The sequence below is a fragment of the Canis lupus genome, chromosome 13, assembly GCF_003254725.2.
Source record: "Canis lupus dingo isolate Sandy chromosome 13, ASM325472v2, whole genome shotgun sequence".
NCBI classification, from domain to species: domain Eukaryota; kingdom Metazoa; phylum Chordata; class Mammalia; order Carnivora; family Canidae; genus Canis; species Canis lupus.
In genome coordinates, this window is record NC_064255.1 from 19,047,584 (window position 1) to 19,071,619 (window position 24,036).

At 40.7% G+C, this 24,036-nt stretch overlaps 2 protein-coding genes across 2 annotated transcripts in view; one reads left to right on the top strand and one right to left on the bottom strand.

Annotated features, from left to right (window-relative positions):
- Positions 1 to 1,275: 1,275 nt before the first annotated feature.
- On the bottom strand, positions 1,276 to 2,616 carry LOC112662050 (reticulon-3-like). Its single transcript, XM_025450365.3, has one exon. The coding sequence runs from the start codon at positions 2,456 to 2,458 to the stop codon at positions 2,081 to 2,083; it is 378 nt and encodes a 125-aa protein (XP_025306150.3). The 5' UTR covers positions 2,459 to 2,616; the 3' UTR covers positions 1,276 to 2,080.
- Positions 2,617 to 7,676: 5,060 nt separating this feature from the next.
- DEPTOR (DEP domain containing MTOR interacting protein) overlaps positions 7,677 to 24,036 on the top strand; it is a 133,755-nt gene continuing 117,395 nt past the window's right edge. The window contains exon 1 of the mRNA XM_025450362.3: positions 7,677 to 7,987. Coding sequence (XP_025306147.1) covers positions 7,869 to 7,987 — 119 coding nt within the window. The 5' untranslated portion in view covers positions 7,677 to 7,868. The remainder of the gene's footprint in view (positions 7,988 to 24,036) is intronic.

A 24,036-nucleotide genomic window follows, 5' to 3' on the forward strand; every position in this document is an offset into this window, starting at 1 on the left:
TCCCTAAGGATGTAGTCTCAGGGAATAATAATAAAATAACAAAATAATTCCATTTGATAGGAGAAATGAAATTAAGTAGTGTCTTGGAAACTATATTACTTTGTTTTTACTTAAAATAATTTCAGGTAAGGAATTTCTGATTCACACCAAGATGTATTTGATTCTATAGGAAATACAGTAGTTTTTAAACTGTACATTCTTAAACTTTTGAAGCTTTGCTTATAAAACAGTCAGGATTTTGCCCACTAGATGGTGGTATTGTATCATGTTTCACAGACTGGGCCTGTTTTGCCCTGAAAAAGAGATGGAATACTGGTTAAAATATTTACTGAATCAAGCACAGAACCGGGCATCCTGTATGTTATCTTAAGTCATCTTTGTAATAATGTAAGTCAGATCATGGCATTCCTTCATTCAAAATCCACCAGTAGGGGATCCCTGGGTGGCTCAGCGGTTTAGCGCCTGCCTTTGGCCCAGGGCCTGATCCTGAAGTCCCGGGATCGAGTCCCACGTCAGGCTCCCTGCATGGAGCCTGCTTCTCCCTCTGCCTGTGTCTCTGCCTCTCTCTCTCTCTCTCTCTCTCTCTATCATTAATAAATAAATAAATAAATAAATAAATCTTTAAAAAAACAAAAAACAAACAAACAAAAAACAACAAAATCCACCAGTGTTCTCAATATAAGCTTTTGGTGTACATAAAAAAAAATCAATATGATGTCCTTACACTGGAGTATAAGGAAGAAAATCATCTATAACAAGATAAAATGTATTTTAATATTTAAGTGACTGAAGAAGGTCTAGTGAGGTGATCAGATGTTCACAACTATTTATAATGAATAGTTTTAGAACAACAGAAGACAGTAGTTTACTGAGCATTGCCATCACTTCTTTTTTTATATTTGGCACTCTAAAATTTGGTTAAATAATATATTGCTATACAAACACACATAGAATCACCACACATGGAATCGCTAACAAATGCAGACTGAAAAAGGTGTGGTGTACTTGTAGCGTGTTTACCACATAAATGACAAATGAAACAATTTTATCTAATGATGAACATTTCTTGGTAAAGTTCTGAGCAAACTACAATTTTTTCTCAGTGTACATAGTAATTGCATTTCCAGACAAGTCAGAATTATATTAAAATTGTGCAAAAAAGATCTTGTGTTTCTGTGTAAAACCAAATTAGGTTCTAAACTCAGATAACAGCAAACAGGTTTTTGAACTACAAGAATATCCCATAGGACCTGGGAAAGACAGGATTTAGGACAATTCTTTTTTTTTTTTACAGCAGTTACAGACATGTATTTCATAATAAGAAAAGTATAACCATATTTATTAAACTCGAGGTGAGGTGGGCAGGGAAGAGGGAGGAAAAAGCACACTCAGGAATGAGTCCTCAAACTAAAGCTCAGAACTGGTGCCCACAAGAAATGACACAGACACCACCCTCCCAAATGGCAGAGATTTTCCTTTCCTAGGGGTGAGTGGGAGGGGAGGGTCATCCCAGCCCCACCTTCCATGTCCATCCTTGGTTCCTAGATGGCATTCCAGGAATCAATAACTCTCACTATTGTCTACAGGTTATTCATACAGTTGGAAGTTCTATCATTACGTGAAGAAGAGAAATTGTAGGAATAGCTGCTCACATTGTGGGGCAGGAAGATGGGATCAGAAGGCTGCCAAAAAACCCACAGGAAGGAATCCCACTCTTGTCCTCAGATAATTTCCTCATAAGTTAATCATTATTTCTTAACTTAAAAATAAAGGTAAAACTCTGATAGGAAGCTGCATAAGACTAGTCCTTGAGAACTGGACAGCAGAGTCCAAGAGCAGAGCTTTATCTTTCATTTTCTCTTTGACCTCCAATCTCTCCCCTTTCAAGCTACAAGTAAAAGCTCCACCATCATTAAGGTACTGATTTAGCCTATTAATTTGACTCTCTCTTTATTCTTTTGGGTTCTAAGATATCAGTTCCTTTTTTAGTGCAACAATTCTTGTGCTTGATACTGAGGGTAAAGGGAAAGGAGGGGAGAAAACACCAAATTAAGAAAAAGAAGCTTGGAATGCAGTTCCTTCAGAGTACACGTAATAACGTTATAACTATTAAGTGGTGTTTTAGTAACTGTTGCATTTCTGGTTCCCATATACTTATTCCGCCTTTTTTTTTTTTTTTTTCAATTCCAGGGAGTTTTGCTTGTATCTTTTCAACAATTGACTTGGTCTGATCGCGGGCAATGCCAACATAGTGATCAATCTGGGTCTTGTACTTCTCACAGTCAATGGGGACACTGAAAATGAGCAGTTCGGCAAGAATCAGAAGGGTGATTCCATTGAAAACGGCACCAACGTAGGTCATTAGCCACACGAAAACATTCAGCTTCAAGGAGTCAACCAAATCTTCCACCAGAAAGAGACGAATAATGAGTTTCAGGGCCCTGTTGGTGTGCACCATGGCAGCATTCACGTGATTATGGAAAGCTTCTGAGGACACAGCAATGTCTACATCCAGGTAGGCTTTGAATGGATGGCCCTCTTCTGATTTCTGTATACCTTGGATGACAGACTTGTACAGCCTGAAGCTGATGGTGACAGAAGAGCCAGGACGAAGTAAGAAACCACACTGATGACACTGAAAGCTGCCAGGGGGAGAGCAGCATGATCAGTGTGGTGTCAGAGACAAACCCAGTCTTCTTCACATCTTTCCAGAAAATCAGATCCTGCACCGCACAGGAGGGCGCTGAGGGTAAGGCCCCGGAGGACGGAGGACGAGGAGGAGATGGATGGGGACTGAGTGGCCGCCTACGGCTCCGTCTTGGCTGCACAAGCAAAGGCAGGAGAGGGGTGAAGAGAGATATGGGGCGGGAGAGAGGGAGGGGAAAGAAAATAATCGGGCAGCTGGCTCTCGAAAGTCCCTTCTCTCCTGCTGCTTCGAGGACAGACTCTGACAGCTGGACAATTCTTTATGAACTGCTGTCCCAGGAAAATGAGAAAATGAGGATTTCTAGTTCCTGCTCACTAAAAGCCACTAGCATTCCTAATACTGTGACAAACCATCTAAATTTCCAAAAGTGCCTTCTTGAAGATGGTCCTGGACTCATAGGAGACTTACCGTCATTTAGTGTCTTTGCAAAATCAACCAGTAGGTGACAGTATATACCAAAGTATTGTATTTTCACTGCCCTTACACCCTTAATAACCTCTCCTCCTCAGGGAAAAATCATGGAGACTCTTAACTATAGGAAACAAACAGGGTTGCTGGAGGGAAGGTGGGGGGGGGATGGGGTAACTGGGTGATGGACATTAAGGAGGGCACATGAAGTGATGAGCACTGGGTGTTATACGCAACTGGTAAATTTATTGAACACTACATCTGAAACTAATGAGGTACCAAATATTGGCTAATTGAATTTAGATTAAAAAAAAGAACTTCTTGGGAGTTAAGCAGGATTGGGATTGTAGGACAAGAGGATCTCACATTTCTTGATAATGTTTGATTTCTGTCACTACAAAAAAGATGAATCAAACACGACAAAAATATTAAAAATGGATGTGAATGATGACACATGGACATTTTATTTTTCCTCTCCCTTTACATTTATTTTTCCCTTCTTAAAGGATCTATTGACAGAAATATCTGGACAGGCTATTATTAAATCATCACTTTGCTTCTATTCACAGAGAATAAAAATCATGGCAGCTGAGGAATAGATAGAGACTCCTATTAACGGTTAAAAAGCAATGGAAACCCTATGATGTCATGAGAAGGCATAGGGAAGAACAACACATCGCTTGAGGGAGGCCAAGAAGTCATCACAGAGAAGGTGGGGTTTGAGTTCACCTTTAAGATCAGATGGGAACAATATTGGTGTATACAAAGAGGCAATAACAATATCCATAGCTACTGTGTTATGAAGCTTCAGAGTTGACAATATTCTTTCACACACTTTATTCAAGTTCATCTTCTCATGTTGCTGCTTACTCTTAACCAGTACTACTAAAAGTTCAGTCGGCCAATGGGTGACCATTACCAATATTGAGAGACATAGAGACAGACATTGAGAGAGATATTTATACCAATTTGACAATTTGCTATCTGTTGACCACAACAATAACACATTTGGTCTGTGTTTTGTCCATTTAAAAATTTCATTTCTATTATACTTTATCAAAATGTCAATCTTCAATGGATTGAAAACACATGCACGCATACATCACAAAAACACCTGGTCTTCATCTACCAAAAGTTTGAGCAGCGCTGGCTTCAGATCGCCAAAACAGCCAGAAGGCATGAAGCAGGTGAGTAGGGCAAGCTAGAAGAAAAAGGCTTACATTTAATAGTTTCCACTTGTAACAAGTGTGCTCATTAAATTTTATTCAGTCCTTCCCAAAACCCAATGGGATTAGTAGTATGGTCTTGATTTTACAAAAGAGAGCAGAAATTAGAGATGATAATGAACTTGCCCCAGCGGAGCCAGGGATCAACCTGAGATCTGTTAGAATTTTCAGCCCTTTTAAGATCTTCATACTCGGTTTAATCACCATGTCAGTGCCCATCCTTCAACCAGCAACACCTATAGACCATGATCTATTCTGGGACAGTTGCTCCTGAGCTCATGGACTCAGCATGGGTGCTCACATGTCCTCAGGAGTCAGAACAATCTTGCCCTAATTTAGGAAAAAGGATCTGTCTTCTGACCCAGTAGAGCATGGTGTGTCTCATATGTCAAAAGAAAGGTTGAAAGGGAGACAGAACATGAGAGACTCCTAACTCTGGGAGACGAACTAGGGGTGGAGGAAGGGGAGGTGGGAGGGGGCTGGGGGTGACTGGGTGATGGGCACTGAGGGGGACACTTGATGGGAAGAGCACTGGGTGTTATTGCATATGTTGGCAAATTGAACACCAATAAAAAATAAATTTACAAAAAAAAAAAAAAAGAAAGGTAGGTTGAAACAATGACAGCAAACCAGTCTTCACTTCCCATTCACATGTACACACACAGAAAACCCTTCTCATCAAGCAAGAGAATTAAATTCTGCTCTTTCTCACTGGAGCAGTACTAGGTCTTTTCCTGACTTGAATTTTTTTTCCTTATGTTGAGGTGCTTTTTTAAAATCATAAACTTTCATGATAAAAGGTTTTATCATGTTTTTTATCATAAACTATTAAACAAGAAAGTATTTTGCAAAAACCATTTCTTTTCATTTTTCAGATAAAGAAAGTTGCCTAAATGTAAATGAAAAACACAACTAGGGATCCCTGGGTGGCGCAGCGGTTTAGCGCCTGCCTTTGGCCTGGGGCGCGATCCTGGAGACCCGGGATCGAATCCCACGTCGGGCTCCCGGTGCATGGAGCCTGCTTCTCCCTCTGCCTATGTCTCTGCCTCTCTCTGTGTGTGACTATCATAAGTAAACAAACAAAAAACACAACTAGATTTAAAGGAAGAAAAAAAGACAATCAAGAGTAGTGATGATTTACAATACATAGCCAGAGCTTTTGAATAAAAATGTTGAGCGATAGATAATGAAGAATTTGTAATACCTTAATTTTTTCATTCTGCACTTTCAAAAAGCTTAAAATCATCAAATAAAAGAGAGATTTAGGGTGGCCAGGTCTGTACTTCTCCTTCCTTCATTTTCAAGGCCTACTAATAATTTAAAAATTAGAGATAATGTGAGAAAAGGTGTTTTACCTTGCACCAAAAACTCCTCCTGGAAAGTATCTGACAAGAATTTCTTCTCCTTCTTCTCTTTCCTCCTCTTTTTCCTCCTCCTCCTCCTTCCTTTTCTTCTTATTAAAACCAGTAAAGAGGGATCCCTGGGTGGCTCAGCGGTTTAGTGCCTGCCTTTGGCCCAGGGTGTGATCCTGGAGACCCAGGATCGAGTTCTGCATGGGACTCCCTGCACGGAGCCTGCTTCTGTCTCTGCATCTCTCTCTCTCTCTCCCTATGTCTATCATGAATAAATAAATAAAATATTTAAAAAAATAAAAGCAGTAAAGATATTAAAGAGAACTTTTAAACACATATTATGTACATGAAAGCTTCACACAATGTTATTAAGCCACACAACATCCATATAAGGTAGGAATTATTATTCCTGTCAGGAGATGGAGGCTCTGAGAAGGTAAGCAGCACATTCTATGTTATACAATTAAAACGTAAGTGACAGCCAGCTGTTAAGCTCATTAATTCTGGGACCTCTACTTCTGTTAAATGATTTTTTAAAATATTTTATTTATTTATTCATGAGAGACACAGGAGAGAGAAAGGCAGAGACACAGGCAGAGGGAGAGGGACTCAATCCCGGGACTCCAGGATCAACCCCTGGGCTGAAGGCAGCGCTAAACCGCTGAGCCACCTGGGCCGCCCTGTTAAATGATTTTTATATATTATACAGAATGAAGCTCTTAGAATAACATTCATTTTGAACTATGTCTTGCTTGCTCTACACTTTTGCCATGGTTTATTTTAAAAGTTATAAAAGTTAGATAATTTCTCTTGTGAAAGAATTGCCTAATTGCTATCGTCGAATTTATAAGAGAGTTGGACAATTGTTCTCTTTCTGGAGTATGGTTGAGCATAACCTTGAGAGTCTCCAGACCTAGGGCTCAAGGGCTGCCTAACGGACTTTCTAGGTGTGAAATCTAGGCAGATCACTTCACCTTTGCATGTTTAAGATTTTCCAATTGTATGTTGACAATAATAATACCCAACTCTCAGGGTTTTTGTGAGGATAAAGTAAATAATATAAAGTGCTTAACAACATATAAAGCACACAATAAATGCTCAATGAATTGTTGTAAATTTTAAGTAATGATCTTGTAGAATGTTGGAAAAGGCTACGGTGATCTTTAAAAACAAATGACAAGAAGAAAACACAACAATAAAATACAATAAGCCTGAAGGAGAGTGGGTATAAACAGTTTTGAGTAGAATTGGTATAAAATATACAAAGAAAATCATTTGTTTCTCCACAGCCCTCCCATTTTCATTTTTTATTCTGTAGACTTACAACAAATCTGCAATTAAAAGATTGTCTTTCCATATAGTTTTCACTAAAAGAAAAAAAAATCCCATATACCTGTAAAGGTGCAGAGACGTATATATATATGCAAAAATTGTTAAAAGCTGCATAAAACCTCAACACACAGATACCCCTTTACTCTAATGCAGTAGATGTCAACAAGTGGCAGCCACAATTATCTTTATTTTGCAAAAGAAGAAAATGAAGATGAAGCACATTTTGGTAGGAAATTACAGGCGCGGAGCCGGATCCCAGGTCTGCCTGATTCCCAGGCCCGCGTTCTTTATTGATTACGCTCTGAGGTTAGGAAGCTGCCTCTGGTGCAGGGGGATGGGGACGAGAATGCCTAATTTCACCCACCGCTGCGGTGACGTGTGGATCCTCCAGTGCTCACTATTTAGCTATTTTGCTCGTGTTTTTACTCGGGCCATTTGGAGCACAGACAGGATGATAGCAACACCTTTACGCCTGTCACCTCCTGGCCTGTCCGCAAGGCCCCGCCGCGCGCTCGGAGGGGACGGCCCCGGGCAGGTGGCCGCCGGGGCCCGCAGCACCCGCCCCGCAGCCCCGGAGCCCCGCCCACATGTTTATATTTTGCTCCCTCGGCCCCGCCCCCGGCCACGCGGGGCTCCAGCCGCCGCCCCCGAAGCCCGAGTCCCAGGGGCGGACCAGCCTCGCGCTCCAGCCCACCCACCGGGATTCCCTCCGCAGCCAATCGCGGCTGAGCCGCCGGCCTGCCCCTAACAAAGATGGCGGGGGAGGCCTCCGTAGGGGCAGGCTGATTTAACACCCAAACCCGCGGCGGCTAAGGAAGACAGTGGGAGCGACGCGGCGCGAGCATGGAGGGCGGCAGCGGGGGCAGCGGCGGCAGCGACGGCAGCACGGGCGGGAGCGGCGGGGCGCAGCAAAGGGAGCTGGAGCGCATGGCTGAGGTCCTGGTCACCGGGGAGCAGCTACGGTAAGGCGCGGGGCGGCGCCGGGGCGCGCCCGGGGGCGCCGCCAGCCCGTGTCGGCAGCAGCCCGGCGCGCACACGCGCTGGCTCGGGCGGGCGGTGCGCCCCTGCCCGGCTGCTGCAGCCCGGCGCCCTGCGGTCTGCACGCGCGCAGGGGAGCGGGGGTGCGCGCTGCGCCTCGGCCGCCGCTGCAGCCCTGCGCCCCGCGCGCGCTCCGCCGGGCACCTGCGCGCTGCCGGGCCTCCGGGCTGCCGGCCGACCCCTCGGGCGTCGGGAGGGCGAGGGGCTGGGTGTGCGCCCCAGGCGCTGCAGCCCTCCAGCCTCCTCGACGAGAGGGCCAACCCGGCCATTGCCTCCACTCGGGGCTTTCCACTTGGCCGGCAAGCCCCGCTGCGCTCCTCCGACCCTCGGCGTTTGCATCTGTAAAATGAGGCTGATCGCCCGGACCCCCTTGACGGGGCGTTGTGTGTGTGTGTGTGTCGGGGGGGGGGGGCGCTAAACCCCAGGTTCGGAAAAACGCCCAGCACTAAATCGGCACGGCCTCCTCCGTCGTCGGCCGGTCCGCGAGGGGGCGTGGAGGCACCCTGTCCCGGCGCCCTGCAGCCCCGCCAGCTCCGCTAGCGCACAGGTTTTGCAGAGCAGAGTCCACAGGCCCCGGGCTGCTGCAGGAATTAGGAAGCGACCGGCCTCACCGCACCCGGGACAGGCAGTGAACCCCAGATCCCAGCCCCCTCCCCTTACCGATTCGCATCCCATCCTGGCCATCCTTGGATTGGTGTTTGAGTAATGGACTTCTGCGGTCTGACCAGTTCCGCAGCTGCCCGTCGTACGGTCATAAATCAGTTTGCCGTGGGCGGGGGGGGGGGGGGGGGACTGGCTCTGAAGCCAGTTTGAGCTGCAACTTGCGTGCCGGCCCCTGGCCCAGCTGGAACGCGGCGCGTGCCCGTTCCTTCTGAAGCTTGGCCCGAATCTCCAGGCTCATTTTGGTTTCTAGACGCTCAGTTTCGGGACCTGAAGGAGAGGTCATCTTTGCAAAGGGTCTATGAAGGTTTAGTAACCACTTTGCTTGCAGCAGTTACATTGAGGAAGTAAATGTTGGAAGTTAGGGTTTGTTGAGTTTAACGTTATAGAAGGCAAATTGCACTCTTCAATCCCTCAATGATTTTTAAATGCGTAATCAAAATTAAAGGGAATAAAGGCTTGCTTTTCCTTCATCAAGAGTATTTTCTCATTGAATAAAAATTAAAGCTTTCCTGATTCAATCTGAAACATTTGCTTTTTAATAATTTATTTGCTTCTCATTACTGTATCCTCTTTTTTGAAGACCTCAGTTGGGTACTTTTCATTTTTTTTTTTTTAAGAAAGATTCATTTATTTATTTGAGAGGAGGAGAGGGGCAAAGGGAGAGAGAAAACAGACTCCTCGCTGAGAGCCAACCAGTCTCACCACCCTGAGATCACGACTTGAGCCAAAACCAAGAGTCAGACAACCAACTGGGCCACCCAGGCGCCCTGCATTTCTTTTAAAATAACAAACTGCATGGTGCCTCTCTTTGACCAGTAAGCACGTAAGCCCTCAAGAGGCAACTTGAATGCCCCTTCTTTGGAGGGTCTTCAGTTGTTATTCCCCTCTTCCTGTACTGCAGCAGGGTTGAGGGCCACGCTTAGCTTGGTGGAAAGAAGAAAGGAGGCTCTCTCTCTTTCACTCAAGAGTTAGACCTGAGTTTGATTTTCTGCTTAGCCACTTTGTAGCCAGTGGTCACCCTTAAGTTTCCAAGACTGCTGCTAGAGTGAGTCCTGGGTTTGCCCTTTACAGAAGCTTGAGACCATGAACAAGTTACTTAACTAAGAATGCTGGGTAATAATGGAACCTACCTCCTAGTGTTATGAGGATTAGATGAGTTAGTGCTTAGAACAGTGCTTGGGGGCGCCTGAGTGGCTCAGTCCGTAAAGCAGCTACATTTGGTTCAGGTCATGATCCCTGGATCCTGGAATGGAGCCCCACGTCCGCTGAGCAGGGAGCCTGCTTCTCCCTCTCACCTCCACTGGTGTTCTCTTGCTATCTCTGTCTCTCTCAAAGAAATAGATAAAATATTAAGAAAAAAAAAAAAAAAAGAACAACAGCACCTGGTATATAGTAAGCACCATGTCCGCATTAGCTATTATAGCTCTGTGACCTTGGACAAGTTAACTCACTTCTCTGAGCCTTTGTTTCCTCATCTATAAAGTGGCAATGAAGATAAGCACTTCATGGGGTTGTTGTGGGAATTTGCCCTTGAGCTTCTGTACTAATGAGCATTCAACAATGGTTGCTGGAATTAATCAGTATTATTGGTTTATGCATGTCACCACATGTGACTTTCAGCCAAGCGAGATCCGCCAGGAAGGATTGGGTAGTGGTTAAGAACATGGGGTATAGAATCAGGCTGCCTGGGTTCTTACTTGCCTCCACCATTGTTGAATAGTTCTGTGACTTTGGGGTCAATTTACTTAATGCTCTGTGCCTGTTTCCACATCTCTTGCAAGAATATTGTGAAGATTAAATGAGATGGTCTATGTGAAGGGCTTAGAAAATTTTGTTTACGATTTAAATTTACTTTGTAATCATTGCTTTTTAAGTCTCAACCATGTTAGCACTGGGTCTAGCACATAGTTATTACTCAATACATATTTGAGTGACTAGTAGTATACATGATTAAATATGCTACAGTACAGATGATATGTTCAGAATTTAGGGATGTAAGTATGCCCTGGCTTCTTGTTACTGGAGGAACCTCTCATGAAGGGGTGGGGATGCAACCATCCTCGAAAGCCGTGTCACAACACGTCCTAACATCCTGAGCTGCTGTGACTGGGGGGACTTCATGATGTGCAGGCCTCCTACCTGTTTCGCATACAACTCCCTTTTGTCTTCCCTTACTTTCCCATTGCTTTCTTGATCATCAGAGATGAGGCAGATGAAAGTGATGAGAAATGGGGACACCAAGGATTGGGATTTGAAATAAAAAATTTGGCTTCCAGGCCCAGCTCTGTGCATTTTATTTAATGCTTATTAAATAAAGACACTTTAATATTCATGAAACACATGTATGTATATACGTATGTACATATTTTTAACCATATTCCCTTGACCAAGTCAGCCACTCTGGGCCTCAGTCTACCTGCAGAATGGGAATAGTAATATCCTTCCACATAAGATTTGTGGTGTTGGATCAAATGGGCTAGAATGTGGGAGGGAACTTTGTAAAATAAATCATAGACCCAGATTAGTTCTTGTTGGTCTGATTATTGTAAGCTCCAGCTATGAAACTGAGGGCTGGCTCTACAATCCTGACACTTTGAAGGGCAGTTGGCTGTCTAAGGACGTGAAATTAACAAACTTAGAAACCTCTCCTGCTTCCTTTTCCAGCCTGACTATGGGGTCCTTTTCGTAATCTCTTCATTCTTTCCCTTTTCAGAAAAGATTTTACTTCCTTGAATAATGTATTTTTATGGTTTTGCATCTTAAAAGTGCATTGGGGTACCATTTTCTACTGACGCGATGGCTATAATAACAAAGACAGTAGTAAGTGTTGACAAGGATGTGGAGAAATTGGAACCTCTATATACCACTGGTGGGCAGGTAAAATGATACAGCCACTTTGGAAAACAGTCTGGCATTTCCTCTAAAGATGAAACAGAGTTAACGTAGGACTCAACAATTTTACTCCTAGATATATAGTCAAAAGAAATGAAAACATACGTCCACATAAAAATTTATACCCAAATGATCACAGCAGCATTATTCATAATAGCTAAAAACAACTCAAGTGTCCATCCACTGATGGTTGGATAAACAATGTGTGGTGTATCCATGAAAAGAATATTATTTGGCATAAAAAGGAATAAAATTACTGATGCATACTACAACATGGGTGAACCTTGAAAATATGCTAAGTGAAAGCAGACACAAAAAGCCACATGTTGTATGACTCCATTTATATGAAATGTCCCAAATAGGCAAATGCATAGAGACAGGAAGTGGTTGCCAGCAGCAATGGGAAGAATGGAGGGTGAGTGCTAATGGGTATGGAGTTTCTTTTGGGGATGATGAAAATTTTATGAACTTGATTGTGGTTATGATTTCATAACTCTGGGAATATACTTAAAACCACCACATTATATTTATTAAATGGATGAATTATGTGGTATGTGACTTATATCTCAATAAAACGATTACAAAAATGGATTTAGATGACACATTTTATTACAGAGTGATAAAAGACAAAATTTAGAGGTTTTTAAATAAACTTGTACTTTTTTGATTGGCTAAAGAATGCAATGATATTTATCACTAACTCAATAACATGTTATTACCATACCAGATGGAACTGATATATTTTACGTATTTTTAAAAATAGTTTTATTTATTTATTTACTTACTTACTTGCTTATTTATTTATTTATTTATGAGAGAGAGAGAGGCAAAGACATAGAGAGAGGGAGAAGCAGGCGCCTTACAGGAAGCCTGATGCGGGACTCGATCCCAGGACCTGGGATCACACCCTGAGCCAAAGGCAGACGCTCAACCGCTGAGCCACCCAGGAGTCCCTACATATATGTTTTTATAGTAATATTCTTGATACAAAACAGAAAAAGTGCCATGAATAGTCAAGAAAATCTCAGAACATTTCAAATTTGAAGAAAATTATCCATATATAAATCATTCATGAGTAGAGTTTCATATTATGAATTTTCAGATCATTTGTTATTTTTATGTATTCCGTGTATATCTTTTATCTTGAAATTTTCCCGTGTAGTCCTAACTATGACACACTAATTAAGACATCCACAATCCACGTCATGTTTCTTCTCTAGGATAATCCCAGAAATACTTAAAAGAAAGTGGTTTGTGATAGAGCATCTAAATAAAGAAACCCAACAATATCACTATTCTCTTTGTGCTGATGGTAGACATGGCAATAATAACAATAAGACTCACTTATATGGCATTTATTACCTGCTAAGGAGATGTATGCATGTATATGTACACATGTATACATATATATGCCTTTAATATATATACCTATACGTATATATGCCTTTATATAGCAACTCCTTGTAGAAGATATGCTTATCACCCTTATTTTACAGATGAGAAAACTGAGGAACAGAATGTTTAAACTAAGTGATCATAGATTATCGAGCCATAAAGTGGTAGAGCTGAAAGTCCCTGCTCTTAGGATGCTAGATGACAGTTTAATGGTGTCATTAACTAGTAATTTAGAGGGTTACAAAATGTAATGATAGGACACATGTGAAATGGATCATGTATATAAGACTTACAAAATTCTAGGGTGACATCTTTTTGCGAACAAGTAGACAAATGATTCTTTTCATTCAGTTGGGAAAAGTCCAATTTATTTCTGGAAGTGTTTATGTTTTGACAAGATAGAACGGTCACTTCCTCTACTAACTGTTAAACCGAGTCTTCCTTGCCATGTGGTTTTGAAAACTTAATTTGAACTCCATTCATTCTGAATTTGTAATCGTTTTAATGGGAAGATAAATTGCAGTTCACAATTTTGCCAGCTGTAAGGATAGACGTGGAATGGGAAGGAGAATTAAGAAGGTAATGAGGAATGCTTAATTAAGAGAGAAGACGTTTCAAGCATTCCAGTTATGCTCCTCTACCTAGACTAAATATGCTAATTACAACAATCTCGTCCAATCACTAAAGCTGGTTCCCTACAAGCAATTTACTAGGCAATGAGTTTTAGCTAAATTGTAGGAAATTGTAGTTCTTTCTAATTGTTTGATTTATTTGCCTTTCTGCTATAACAGACTGCCTTTCCAGACTCCTACAGCCTTGCTGTTGCTTTTTTTTTTTTAATAAAAGCATGTTCAATAAATATTGTTTTCCTGAATTTGCTTCACAAATGTTAATGCAGTATGTAGATAAAAGGTAAAAATCAGCTCACTGAACCAAAAACCAAGCTCCAATAAAGTAAGATGAGAAAAAAAAAAAAAAGTAAGATGAGATAAGGAATGTAGAACATTCACAGGAGAAAAAAATCCATTTCATTGCAGTTTGAACTTAAGGAATTTTACATTTGGCATGGAGATTGTCTTCAGGAGTAGGCCCTACTGGAGGCCATTAATATGGAAGCTTAGCTCTACTACACACTATAGCTGAAGGGAATTTCAGGAAACCACTACCCAGAAGCTACCACCAAGATCTAGAGTTCCAAACAGAAGGAGAACTCTTTTAGTTTTCTAAACAGCGAAGATATCTTGGAGTCAGGAAATTACTGCCTGTTTGGATAAAGAAAAGGGGAGGGTGCTGTGGGAAATAGAGTCACTGTATTTGGAGTCAATGCAGAAAAGCCTGGTGTAGTGTGTTGAATTGCCTTGCAATCAGAGGCTCTTCCAACATACAGACTATTCCTGTGAACATCTTTTCTGCTTCACAAAATTGGATATAAGGGCAGAGAGCACAACCCTGGTACAGAGCAGACCTTTGGTAAGGCTCATTTCTTACCAGCAGAGAGCATTGAAGGTATTTTGTCACTTGCAAAAAACATCATGTGAATAGAAGATGTTTAGTAAGTGCTCCATAGGTTGTGGAATTATTTTATACCCCTATGCACTTATTCTCATGTAAATCTTTTTCTGAAATGATTGGGGTATTAGTTGTTTATGAATTAATGTATTTGTGTTTTCCCAAAGGCCAATGCTGATATTTAAGTTATGGTTTCCATCTTCCAGAATCAATAAACCTGAAAATCAGCTAAATACCTCTCAAGAGAGTGTAAAGGGAAGGAAGATAGCTCTCCTCTCCTGTTATTTCCAGTATTCATTTATATCAGGAATTCATTTGTCTTGATTAAGTGGTGGCTCTTAAATGGTTTCTGTGAGGTCAGACATTAGGAAAAGACAGAGGAAACAATGATCAACCTTCTTTATACGTAGTAAGTCCTCTCTATTCTTCTATCCTTGTCCACCAAGGAGAAGTGGATTCTAGAACTGAGATCCTTGTTCTTGTATTTATCAGCCTTAACCAAACTTGTAAGCTCCTGTCAGTGAGTGTTTTTGTGGATTATTATATACTTGGGAGACAAGAGTGGAGACAATGGGGACAGAGGGCTTAGTGGGCTGGATGGCGTGCTTGCAAGCAGCTGTTCCCGGCAGCACAGATCTGTGGGATCTGTTGTCCTCAGGGCTCGCTGCGATGATTCCATCCTGGAAGAGTTCAGAGGGAACACTGACTTACTCGGGTCTGCTTAAAGAATCACTTTCTTGTAGCTTTTACAATAATTTTAAGGTTGGATAGGAGATGAGATGAAGTGAGGGAAAACTCTCACCCGGGAGTGTGGGACAAGATGTTTCTTTTTGTATCTGTAGTTTGCAGATGAACAGCTGTTGCTAGGGTGTGGCAAGAGGGGACAAATGCGGGGGCCCTCCATCTCAGGGAAGCCCATAGCACCTACAAAGGAGATAGGAGGAGGACCTAGTTAGCAGCTGGTATCAGCAGAGAAAGTCTCAAATCTGTCTATTCTTACCCCTCATCTGCTACTTGTTAGGGGTGGTGGTTTGCTTATTAGTTGTTGGTGTGTGTGTGTGTGTGTGTTTTAAGATTTTATTTATTCATAAGAGAGACACACAGAGAGAGGCAGAGACAAAGGCAGAGGGAAAAGCATCAGGTGGGGAAACCTGATGCAGGATTTAATCCCAGGACTCCGGGATCATGACCTGAGCCAAAGGCAGACACTCAACCACTGAGCCACCCAGGTGCCCCTGTTTATTAGCTTTAGTGCTGATGACATGGATCTCCCTGCAATACTTGTACCTACCCATTTCTGATTCTGATATTTTCCCAGAGATTCCTTTTATTGAGGCGAGCTGTGGCCCAGCACCCACCTCGATCTTGGCCTGATTGAGATCATCCAGCCCCATGAGGCCCTGCTTTGGGTGGTGAAACTATTACTGCTATAGAGAGCTCAGCTGGGTGCACTGAGGGAGGACCAGGCAGGAGTCAGAGGACCAGTCCTAGAACAGCAGCTCCTCTGATCTTGACTTAAGGTGTGAGAAACAAATGAGCATTCTGATGAACACTCTCATTAACAGGGAAAGTCTCATTTCATGCTATCGTGTTTTCATTATGGTTGGGTTAGTCACTGCATTTTATTATTTGTGAAGCTTGGCCATTTTCTAACAAGTTATGACATTTTGGAAGAATACACTATGAGTGGCGTCTTGACAATAATAGCAAGGAGGATTAGGAAGGGGTTAAGGTAGAGATATATAATTGTGTGCAGGTTTAAGAACAACCATTATCTTATTCATATAAGAATATATGAATGTGCAAATTTGCAAGGCAATTGTTGAGAAAGGATTGTTTTTTTTTTTTTTTCACATTAAAGAAGACTTTAGCACATATTTCTTTCTCTGATGGATCCTGGGTTAGTTTGCTATTTACAATGCAATCCTCTTAGAAGATTTGCCCACTATTTTCAGGCATATGCATCAAAAGCAATAGAGTGTGAATTACTTGGATTGTAAAAGTAATTCCTGATTCCTCTCCTCTTCCCTAGGAGGAAAGGAGAATGGAATCAACTTGGATCTTCTTTTCATTGAGCTGTTTTTAAAATTCTACTTACCTTTTTTACTAACTTTTCCATGATTGAAAGTGACTTTCACAGAATATATTCGCTGCAAAAAGCAAGAGGTTATATGACTGTGTTTTACAAGTGCCCCTTATTTTATGTTTAGTTACACTGTGATAAGGTAGCTAAAACAAGACTTTACCAAAGCTGCTTCTTATTGTGCTGTTTTTTTTTTTTTCTTAAGAACTGACAACAAAAAGCAGTTAGAGATGAAATTTTAAGGCAGTATATTCTCATGCATAACCATGATTCATGCTGGAATTTATTTTGTAAATGACTGGGTAGTAGAATCTGATAGTCAAACATGACAGTGGGTAGAAGAACCTAAGCCATCGTGAGGGACTATGAACAGAGCTTGGTTGCCATGATAAAGAGCACTTGTCCTGGTGCTGTACTTATAAGAGCTAAAAGATATCACAAAGTATTTTAAGGTCATCCACATGTAAGGAACAAGCCTGAAAGAGCTTTTTCCTCCAAAAGTTTATCATGAAAAACTACAAACATACAGGAAAGTTTAAAGAATTTTACAGTGAACACCCTTACATCTACCACTTAGGTTCTGCAATTAACATTTTACCATGCTTGTTTTTTAAGATTTTATTTATTTATTCATGAGAGACACAGAGAGGCAGAGACATAGCAGAGGGAGAAGCAGGCTCCCTGTGGGGAGTCTGATGTGGGACTTGATCCCAGAACCCTGGGATCATGCCTGAGCCAAAGGCAGACACTCAACCACTAAGCCACCCAGGTGCCCCTTACCATGCTTGTTTTAACACATAACTATCCTAATATTCCTCCTTCTATCCAATCATCAGTTCATCTTACTGCTTTTGGGTACTTTGGAGTAAGTTGCAGATAATAATATAGCTCCCCTAAGACTTTCCACATGCGATTTATTTTCTGAACAAATGAGGACCGAAGAGAGTTGGCTGCCGTCAACTATCCGCAAAAGTCTTGAGCTTTGATGTTTTTGTATCATCTTACCTCACAGACTTATAAGATATTCCAGCAAAGCAAAGCTCTTCACTGGTGGTCTTATGCTTAGCCATCTGTAACACTGTGGCCAGGGAGATGCTATTATCCTGCCTGCCTTAGGTCCCCTTGGGGAAGAGGGGGGATCACAGCCATTGTACTTTGGGGAAGGGTCCATTGAGTGTTGAGGAGATATGCTCAATGTTCTCTGCAAAAGGAAATTTGGGTTCAATGGTGAGAAATCAGTGAAAAATCTTTGAGCAGAGTACAAATGATTAAACCAAAATTTTAGGAGAAATAACTTATAGAGTTCAGAGTAGGGAAATACAGAGAAGGAAGTGTCATAAGAAAAGCCATAAGGAAGAGATAGCATAGGAAGAGTTAGAAGACATTGGTATACACTCCTGCTTTCAACATAATATCCCCTGTAAATCTCCCCATCATGATGGTCACCTGTTCAGCATCCAGATATTTTCTCCCTCATCTTTTACTCTTTACCACCTCTGATTTGGAATATATGCCTCTGGCATTCAGGATTTTCTTGGTAATAGAAGTAAACTAGAACTCTCAACATATGACTGAAATGCAAGTGGTTCAGGTTCAAATCGCAAAGAGTGATTTCTGTATTGCTTGCATTTTGATGACTTTTCAAGAAACACCTACATCCAGAGAAAGCCAAAGCTGTATAAAAGTCATCTCTTTATTTAAGCAAAGTTGTTTCAGGATAATTATGAAGCAGACTTTTCAGAAAGGTTGCAAAACATTTTTTACTTAAGTAGTTCAAATAAAATGATCTTTCATGTCACACGCTCAATATATTTTGTTGATTTTTTTCCCCTCCATTCTCCATAAATTGGAAATGGGAGCTACCTTAGATCATCCAGAAGGCAGGTTATTCTCCACTGTTAATATGGTTTAAGCTTACATTTCAGCATACATTGTGTTGACTTTACAATAGTGACTTTGGCATTGATTTCATGTTGCATCTTACCATAAAGATAACTCATAAGAACAAATCCGATTAAAAGTGGTTTTAATCTCAGATAATATAGTATAAATTCAGCCTTTTATTCTTCAGAATGGGTGGCATATGTGCAAATGTAGCAAAGCTTCTGTACTCAAGTATTGATAAAGAACTGTGATATCAAAAGAATGATTTTTTTTTTTTTTAAATCCTGTGTTGACTACAAAAGAGAGCAGCTCCAGTTAAACCCATTGAGAAGCATCCATGAAACCTAAGAAGCTGGGCTTGGAGCCAACACACTGGTCTACATGTTCGCCATTTGCTGACTCCGCACTCATGAGGGCCTTGAGCCAAGAAGGGCAGAGTCTGATTACTCAGGACTTCATTAGAACTTGCAATTACATATTTCAAGCAAAGGTGTAGCAGTTAGGGGCAGGAATTCCTTACAAACCACTATTCCAATGCACCGGGATTTGTTGAGTCATTTTGTTTATTGTGGGACAGAATGATTTCGTTATTTACATGGTGAATTAACCAGAGGGAATCTTTTCAGTTGTCTTCCTTAACTCCATTTTGGGTGGATATTTTGCTGCTAGATAATCTCATTTCCAAAAGGGGAACACTGAGGAGAGGAAGTTGGTTTGGCTATTTGTCAGCAGTTCTGGAAGGATGTTTACTCAGGGAGGAGTTTGAAAACTGTGAGAATTTGGGGGCTTCTCTGGGCATTTCTGATTCTTTTTTGTACCTACCCCATCTATATTCTAAGATTTCCTGGCTGAAGCCAGGCCTTCAGAGAGTTCCTGGGAGAGTGGGAGCAATCCCTTTAAAGTCTTCTTTCCCTCAGTTCTTGAGATTCAGAACATCTTCCCCAACCTGTAACTTGTCTACTTCATCAGTGCTCCTCTGTTGACCCTCTCGCCTCTGCCAGAGAAAACTTCTAGTAGCCAAGACTCATGGGCTTCTAAATGTATGGATGGAAGCAGGGTGGGTGGGAGAAATTCTATCCCAGTATGATAGCACAGTAATCATACTGATGGAATCTAATATACGTTTGGGGAGATCATTGCAGTCTTTGCTGGCAGCTTATGTGAAAAGAAATTTCATTATAGAATTTAGTCTAGCAGTCCTTAAAAGAACATCCACCTATAATATGACAGTTTGTTTTACTTTGTAATAAAAAATGCTATTCTTGATGGAGCATGGCAATAGTTATCTAATTACATTGTCTGGGGAGTCTTGGGAGCTGGGCCTTCATGGGGATTATAGTACGACATGTAGCAAAGAGAACAGTTATTTAAAACTATACTGTAGTCTGTTCAGACACCTGTTCAAAGGTTATGTTTGAAAAATTCAGTTAGGGGGGCCTGGGTGGCTCATTGGTTAAGCATCTGACTCTGGATTTTGGCTCAGGCTTGATCCTGGGATCAAGCCCTGTGTCAGACTCCCTGCTTAGCAGAGAGTATGCTTCTCCCTCTCCCTCTGCCCCTCTACCCGTTGTCTCTATCTCTCTGAAATAAATAAATCTTAAGTAACTGAGTTTTTCTTTTTTTTTTTAATTAAAACCACATATGGAAGAAGGCAGACATTTTACAATATTAGGCCATGAGTCCTTGAGAATCGTATCTTATCTATATGACCTCAAATGCCTCTCATGGCAGAAGGATTGTTAATATGAAGTGTGTGTTTCTCATAGGGCAGGTGTTTTCTTCTCTGAGACTCCCGATGTCTAAGTTTGATAATTATCCTGGAGTAGGGGTCAAGGTGATTGATTGCAGGTCTATCTTCCCTTCCCCTTCAGAGTTTTAGGAATGGGAAGTGTCAGCAAAAGATGACACCTTCTAGAGGGAAAGTCCAGTTCTCATTGCCAAACTTATTCCAGCGACTTAAAAGAATGGCTGCTCCTCTTGCTTTGAGTCTTCCTGTATGTATCTTACAGACTTCCATCAAGGCCTCTATGACCCTTTCTGTTTTTGTCCCTCTTGTGTGGAGAGGGAGGTGAAAGTGAATACCATGTTTCAAAGTGTGGATTAAGGAACACTTTTCCTAGGGACCCATATATGGAAAGGGTCAGCAAGAAGGGACATGGTCCTCCATTCCTCATTATCCTACAGAAGGTTGGGCATGAACATGAAGCTGTCTGACATGCAGTATATTTCTGTTCAGAGGGTAGACCCTATCCCCATGTTACTCGACCTTCCTATAACACAGACATACTGTGAACTCAGGTACCAAGCAGTCCAGGTTGGGAAACAGCAGGTGTATAGCACCTGAAGACCTTTATTGAACTCTACTATTTGCCAAGTAGTGTGATAAGCATTTTATATGAATTGTATCATTCATTGCTTGAGGTAGGTATCATGAGTCCCATATTAGAGATAGAAAAACAAAGGCTTAGAAAATGTAAGAAATTTGTCCAGAGTCACAAGACCAGACAAATGGAAGAGCTGAGTTTTGCAACAACACAGTGCTCCATCAAAAGCAAAGCTCTTAAGTGTACAGGTTGAGGACACAGCTAGACTCAGCCCTAAGCAATTGGAGTCTGGAGGTCAGAGCCAGAGAATGCCTCAGGTGCTCTAGATGCGCAGCCTATATCTCTGAAATTTGGCTTGTCTCAGAGTATTTGTGTCTATGTTGAGTGAAAAATCAAACTTTCATATGTAATAAGAATTACATCAAGTACATACATGAAAATGATAAATAGCAACATTAATACATTTAAAAATCAAATATTTAGAGGTACAAAAAATCTTGGCTTAGTTGTGTGAATAATTAACTATTCACATGGCACCGTATGTGTAATTACCAGGAAGCATACTGATGAAATATGTCAGATTGACTTCTTTGTTTCTATTATCCTAAGATAATAGAAAATATATTTCACCTGTGGATTGTTTATTAACCAGAAGTGGAAGTTCAGGAAAGCAAATCCAGGAGGTGATTTTTTAGGCTATAGAAGGAAACTTACTTATTGCTGCTTTTCTGTAGCATGAAACTCTAGGAAATGAATACTCCCAAGATTATGTTTTACACATAAGAAATAGGTTGGTTGGTAGGATCTCATGCAAGAAACATTTTAAAATATTCCAAATATTATTTGGTATGTTGTAGATTGAGAGCTCTTCAAGGTATTGCTCAATTTCTGTTTAAAGCGAAAATAAATGTTTACTTAGATAACTATAGATCCTTACTTTAGACCCTAATATAGAGTCTTGGATTCATTGTTCTCAGAGTGTAAATTAAAATAAAAAAAAAAGTCCAGGCCCCCTTGTTTGTTTGTAGGAATGAATGGATAAGACAATAATTTTATGATTATAACTGATTTTTTCATACTAGACCTTGAGATTTGGTGGAAAATAGGTCCTGTAGTTTAGGTGTTTTTAGGATTAGAAGAAAGCAGAACTTTAAAGGGTTGGGGAGTCATGGATTCAAGACAAAATGAGTATAAAGATTTTCTACAATATCAGGGGATATGTATACATAATGCTAGAATTTTCAAGTAAGCTGAGACAAGACTTGATTTGGAAGAAGAGAGGATATGGAATATTTAAGGGGGGTTATACAGTCTTGGCCTGGGTTTTTGAATAAATGGGCTATCTCAGGAGATGCATGACTCTAAGTAAGCACTCATGTTGACTAAGTTGATTTAAAGTTTTGTTTCTTTTTCTATAAAATGGAAAGAAAAATAGGGTCCTTGAGGTAACATTCATGTGGAGTTCTTAGAATAAGGCCTAGCATGTAAGGAACATTCATTGTTGGTTGTTGTTATTGCTATTAGTAGTAAATATATCAACATGGCTCTGAGTTAACATTCTGGAAGCATATTTTCTTCTATTATGAAATGAGAGTGTACACACTTTTTCATAATGTTGAAAACATGAATTTTTAAATGATGTCTTAAAACCAATCATGTATGCTGGGAATAGGTAAAAGCTGTGGCTGCTGTTTTTGGAAATAAAGTTTTTATTGGAACATAAACATGCCCTGTCATTTTTTTTCTTTTTTTTTAATTTTTATTTATTTATTTATGATAGTCACAGAGAGAGAGAGAGAGAGAGAGAGGCAGAGAGAGAAGCAGGCTCCATGCCCTGGGAGCCCAACGTGGGATTCGATCCCGGGTCTCCTGGATTGCACGCTAAACTGCTGCGCCACCCAGGGATCCCCATGCCCTGTCATTTATGTATTATTTATGACTGTTTTTGTGCTATAATAGCAGAGATAAATGATTATAAATGAGACTGTATGGTCTCCAAAGCCAAATGTTGTTATCTGGCCTTTTATAAAAAAAGTTTGCCAGCCTTTAATATATATCTAATAGAGAGAAAGTGCATGTGCATATGTGTGTGTGGTTTGTGCATGGTTATATTAAGGGACACCTACCAGAAGCTGATCACATTCTTCCAAATGAGAGATGAGTATTTTGCAAATTTATAAATTGATTTTGAGAAGCTTTAGTGTTCATTATTTTTGTTTACATTTTAAAAGACAAACTAGTTTATATTAGAAAACTAAGTTTAGGAACATTCTGATAATTTTGATCAAGAGTAAAGAGTTGAGTAGCCATAAAGTCTCCTAAACTTTTGTTTGCTAATTATTTTCTCCCATTATGGATGCCTAATACCTGTTGCACTGATAGAGACATGAATAATGTATATACAGCTATAGACTAATGGTGGTTCTCTGTGAGGTTTTACCAAAAGCCCATATTCCTTTTGGTAAAACCCATATTGAGACTATGTGTTATTTTAACCAAATGTGAAATGCTGGCTTTATTTTCTCCCCCCCCCCCTTTTTTTTAAATCTTCACCCCACCCTCTGTCATCGACTATAAATTTCAAAATAGTATTCAAAATACTGTTATAGGTATAAAGTCCCACTATTCTTTAATTACTCTTACCCTGTAATGTAACGCTTTCTTCACTTGATCACATGTCAAGTAGCTCCTTGTTTGTGTTTGTGTACTCAGGCTTCTTCATGTCACTAGAAATGTGTTATTACTTAGTTGATTGGCACTTTAACTGCTTTACTGGAAGTCTCTTCCCACCTCTGTTAATTCTTGCTCTTGGTCTCAGGACCTACTCTCAAAACTGAATGAAGCCCAAGTAAGGAGTAACCTCTTTTCATTAATTTCCATGTCTTCTAATGAGACAAGTTGTTTATCAGATGGACAAAGAATGTTGCGTTTGATCATAAAACGCAGTGAATTCAGACACTTCACAAAGCCTCAAAGCAGTAAATGCTTTGAATCTGTGCATGAATCTGTATTAAATTGTTAGACTAGAATCTCAGTTTAGCATATATTTGATCATTGGAAATTGAAATGGCTTTTGCTTTGTAAGACCTTTTTTTTAAAAAAAAATCACAAATCTGTTATGAAACAACCATAACCTGTACCCACTGAATCACAGTATGGCTCAGAGAAACTCATTAGCCTGCTCTAAGAGCTTGTAGTTTTCATTATCTACAAGTTCTTGAAA

Coding starts and splice junctions, on each gene's coding strand:
- LOC112662050 (XM_025450365.3), bottom strand. CDS start 2,458: ATGGTGCACACCAACAGGGCCCTGAAACTCATTATTCGTCTCTTTCTG.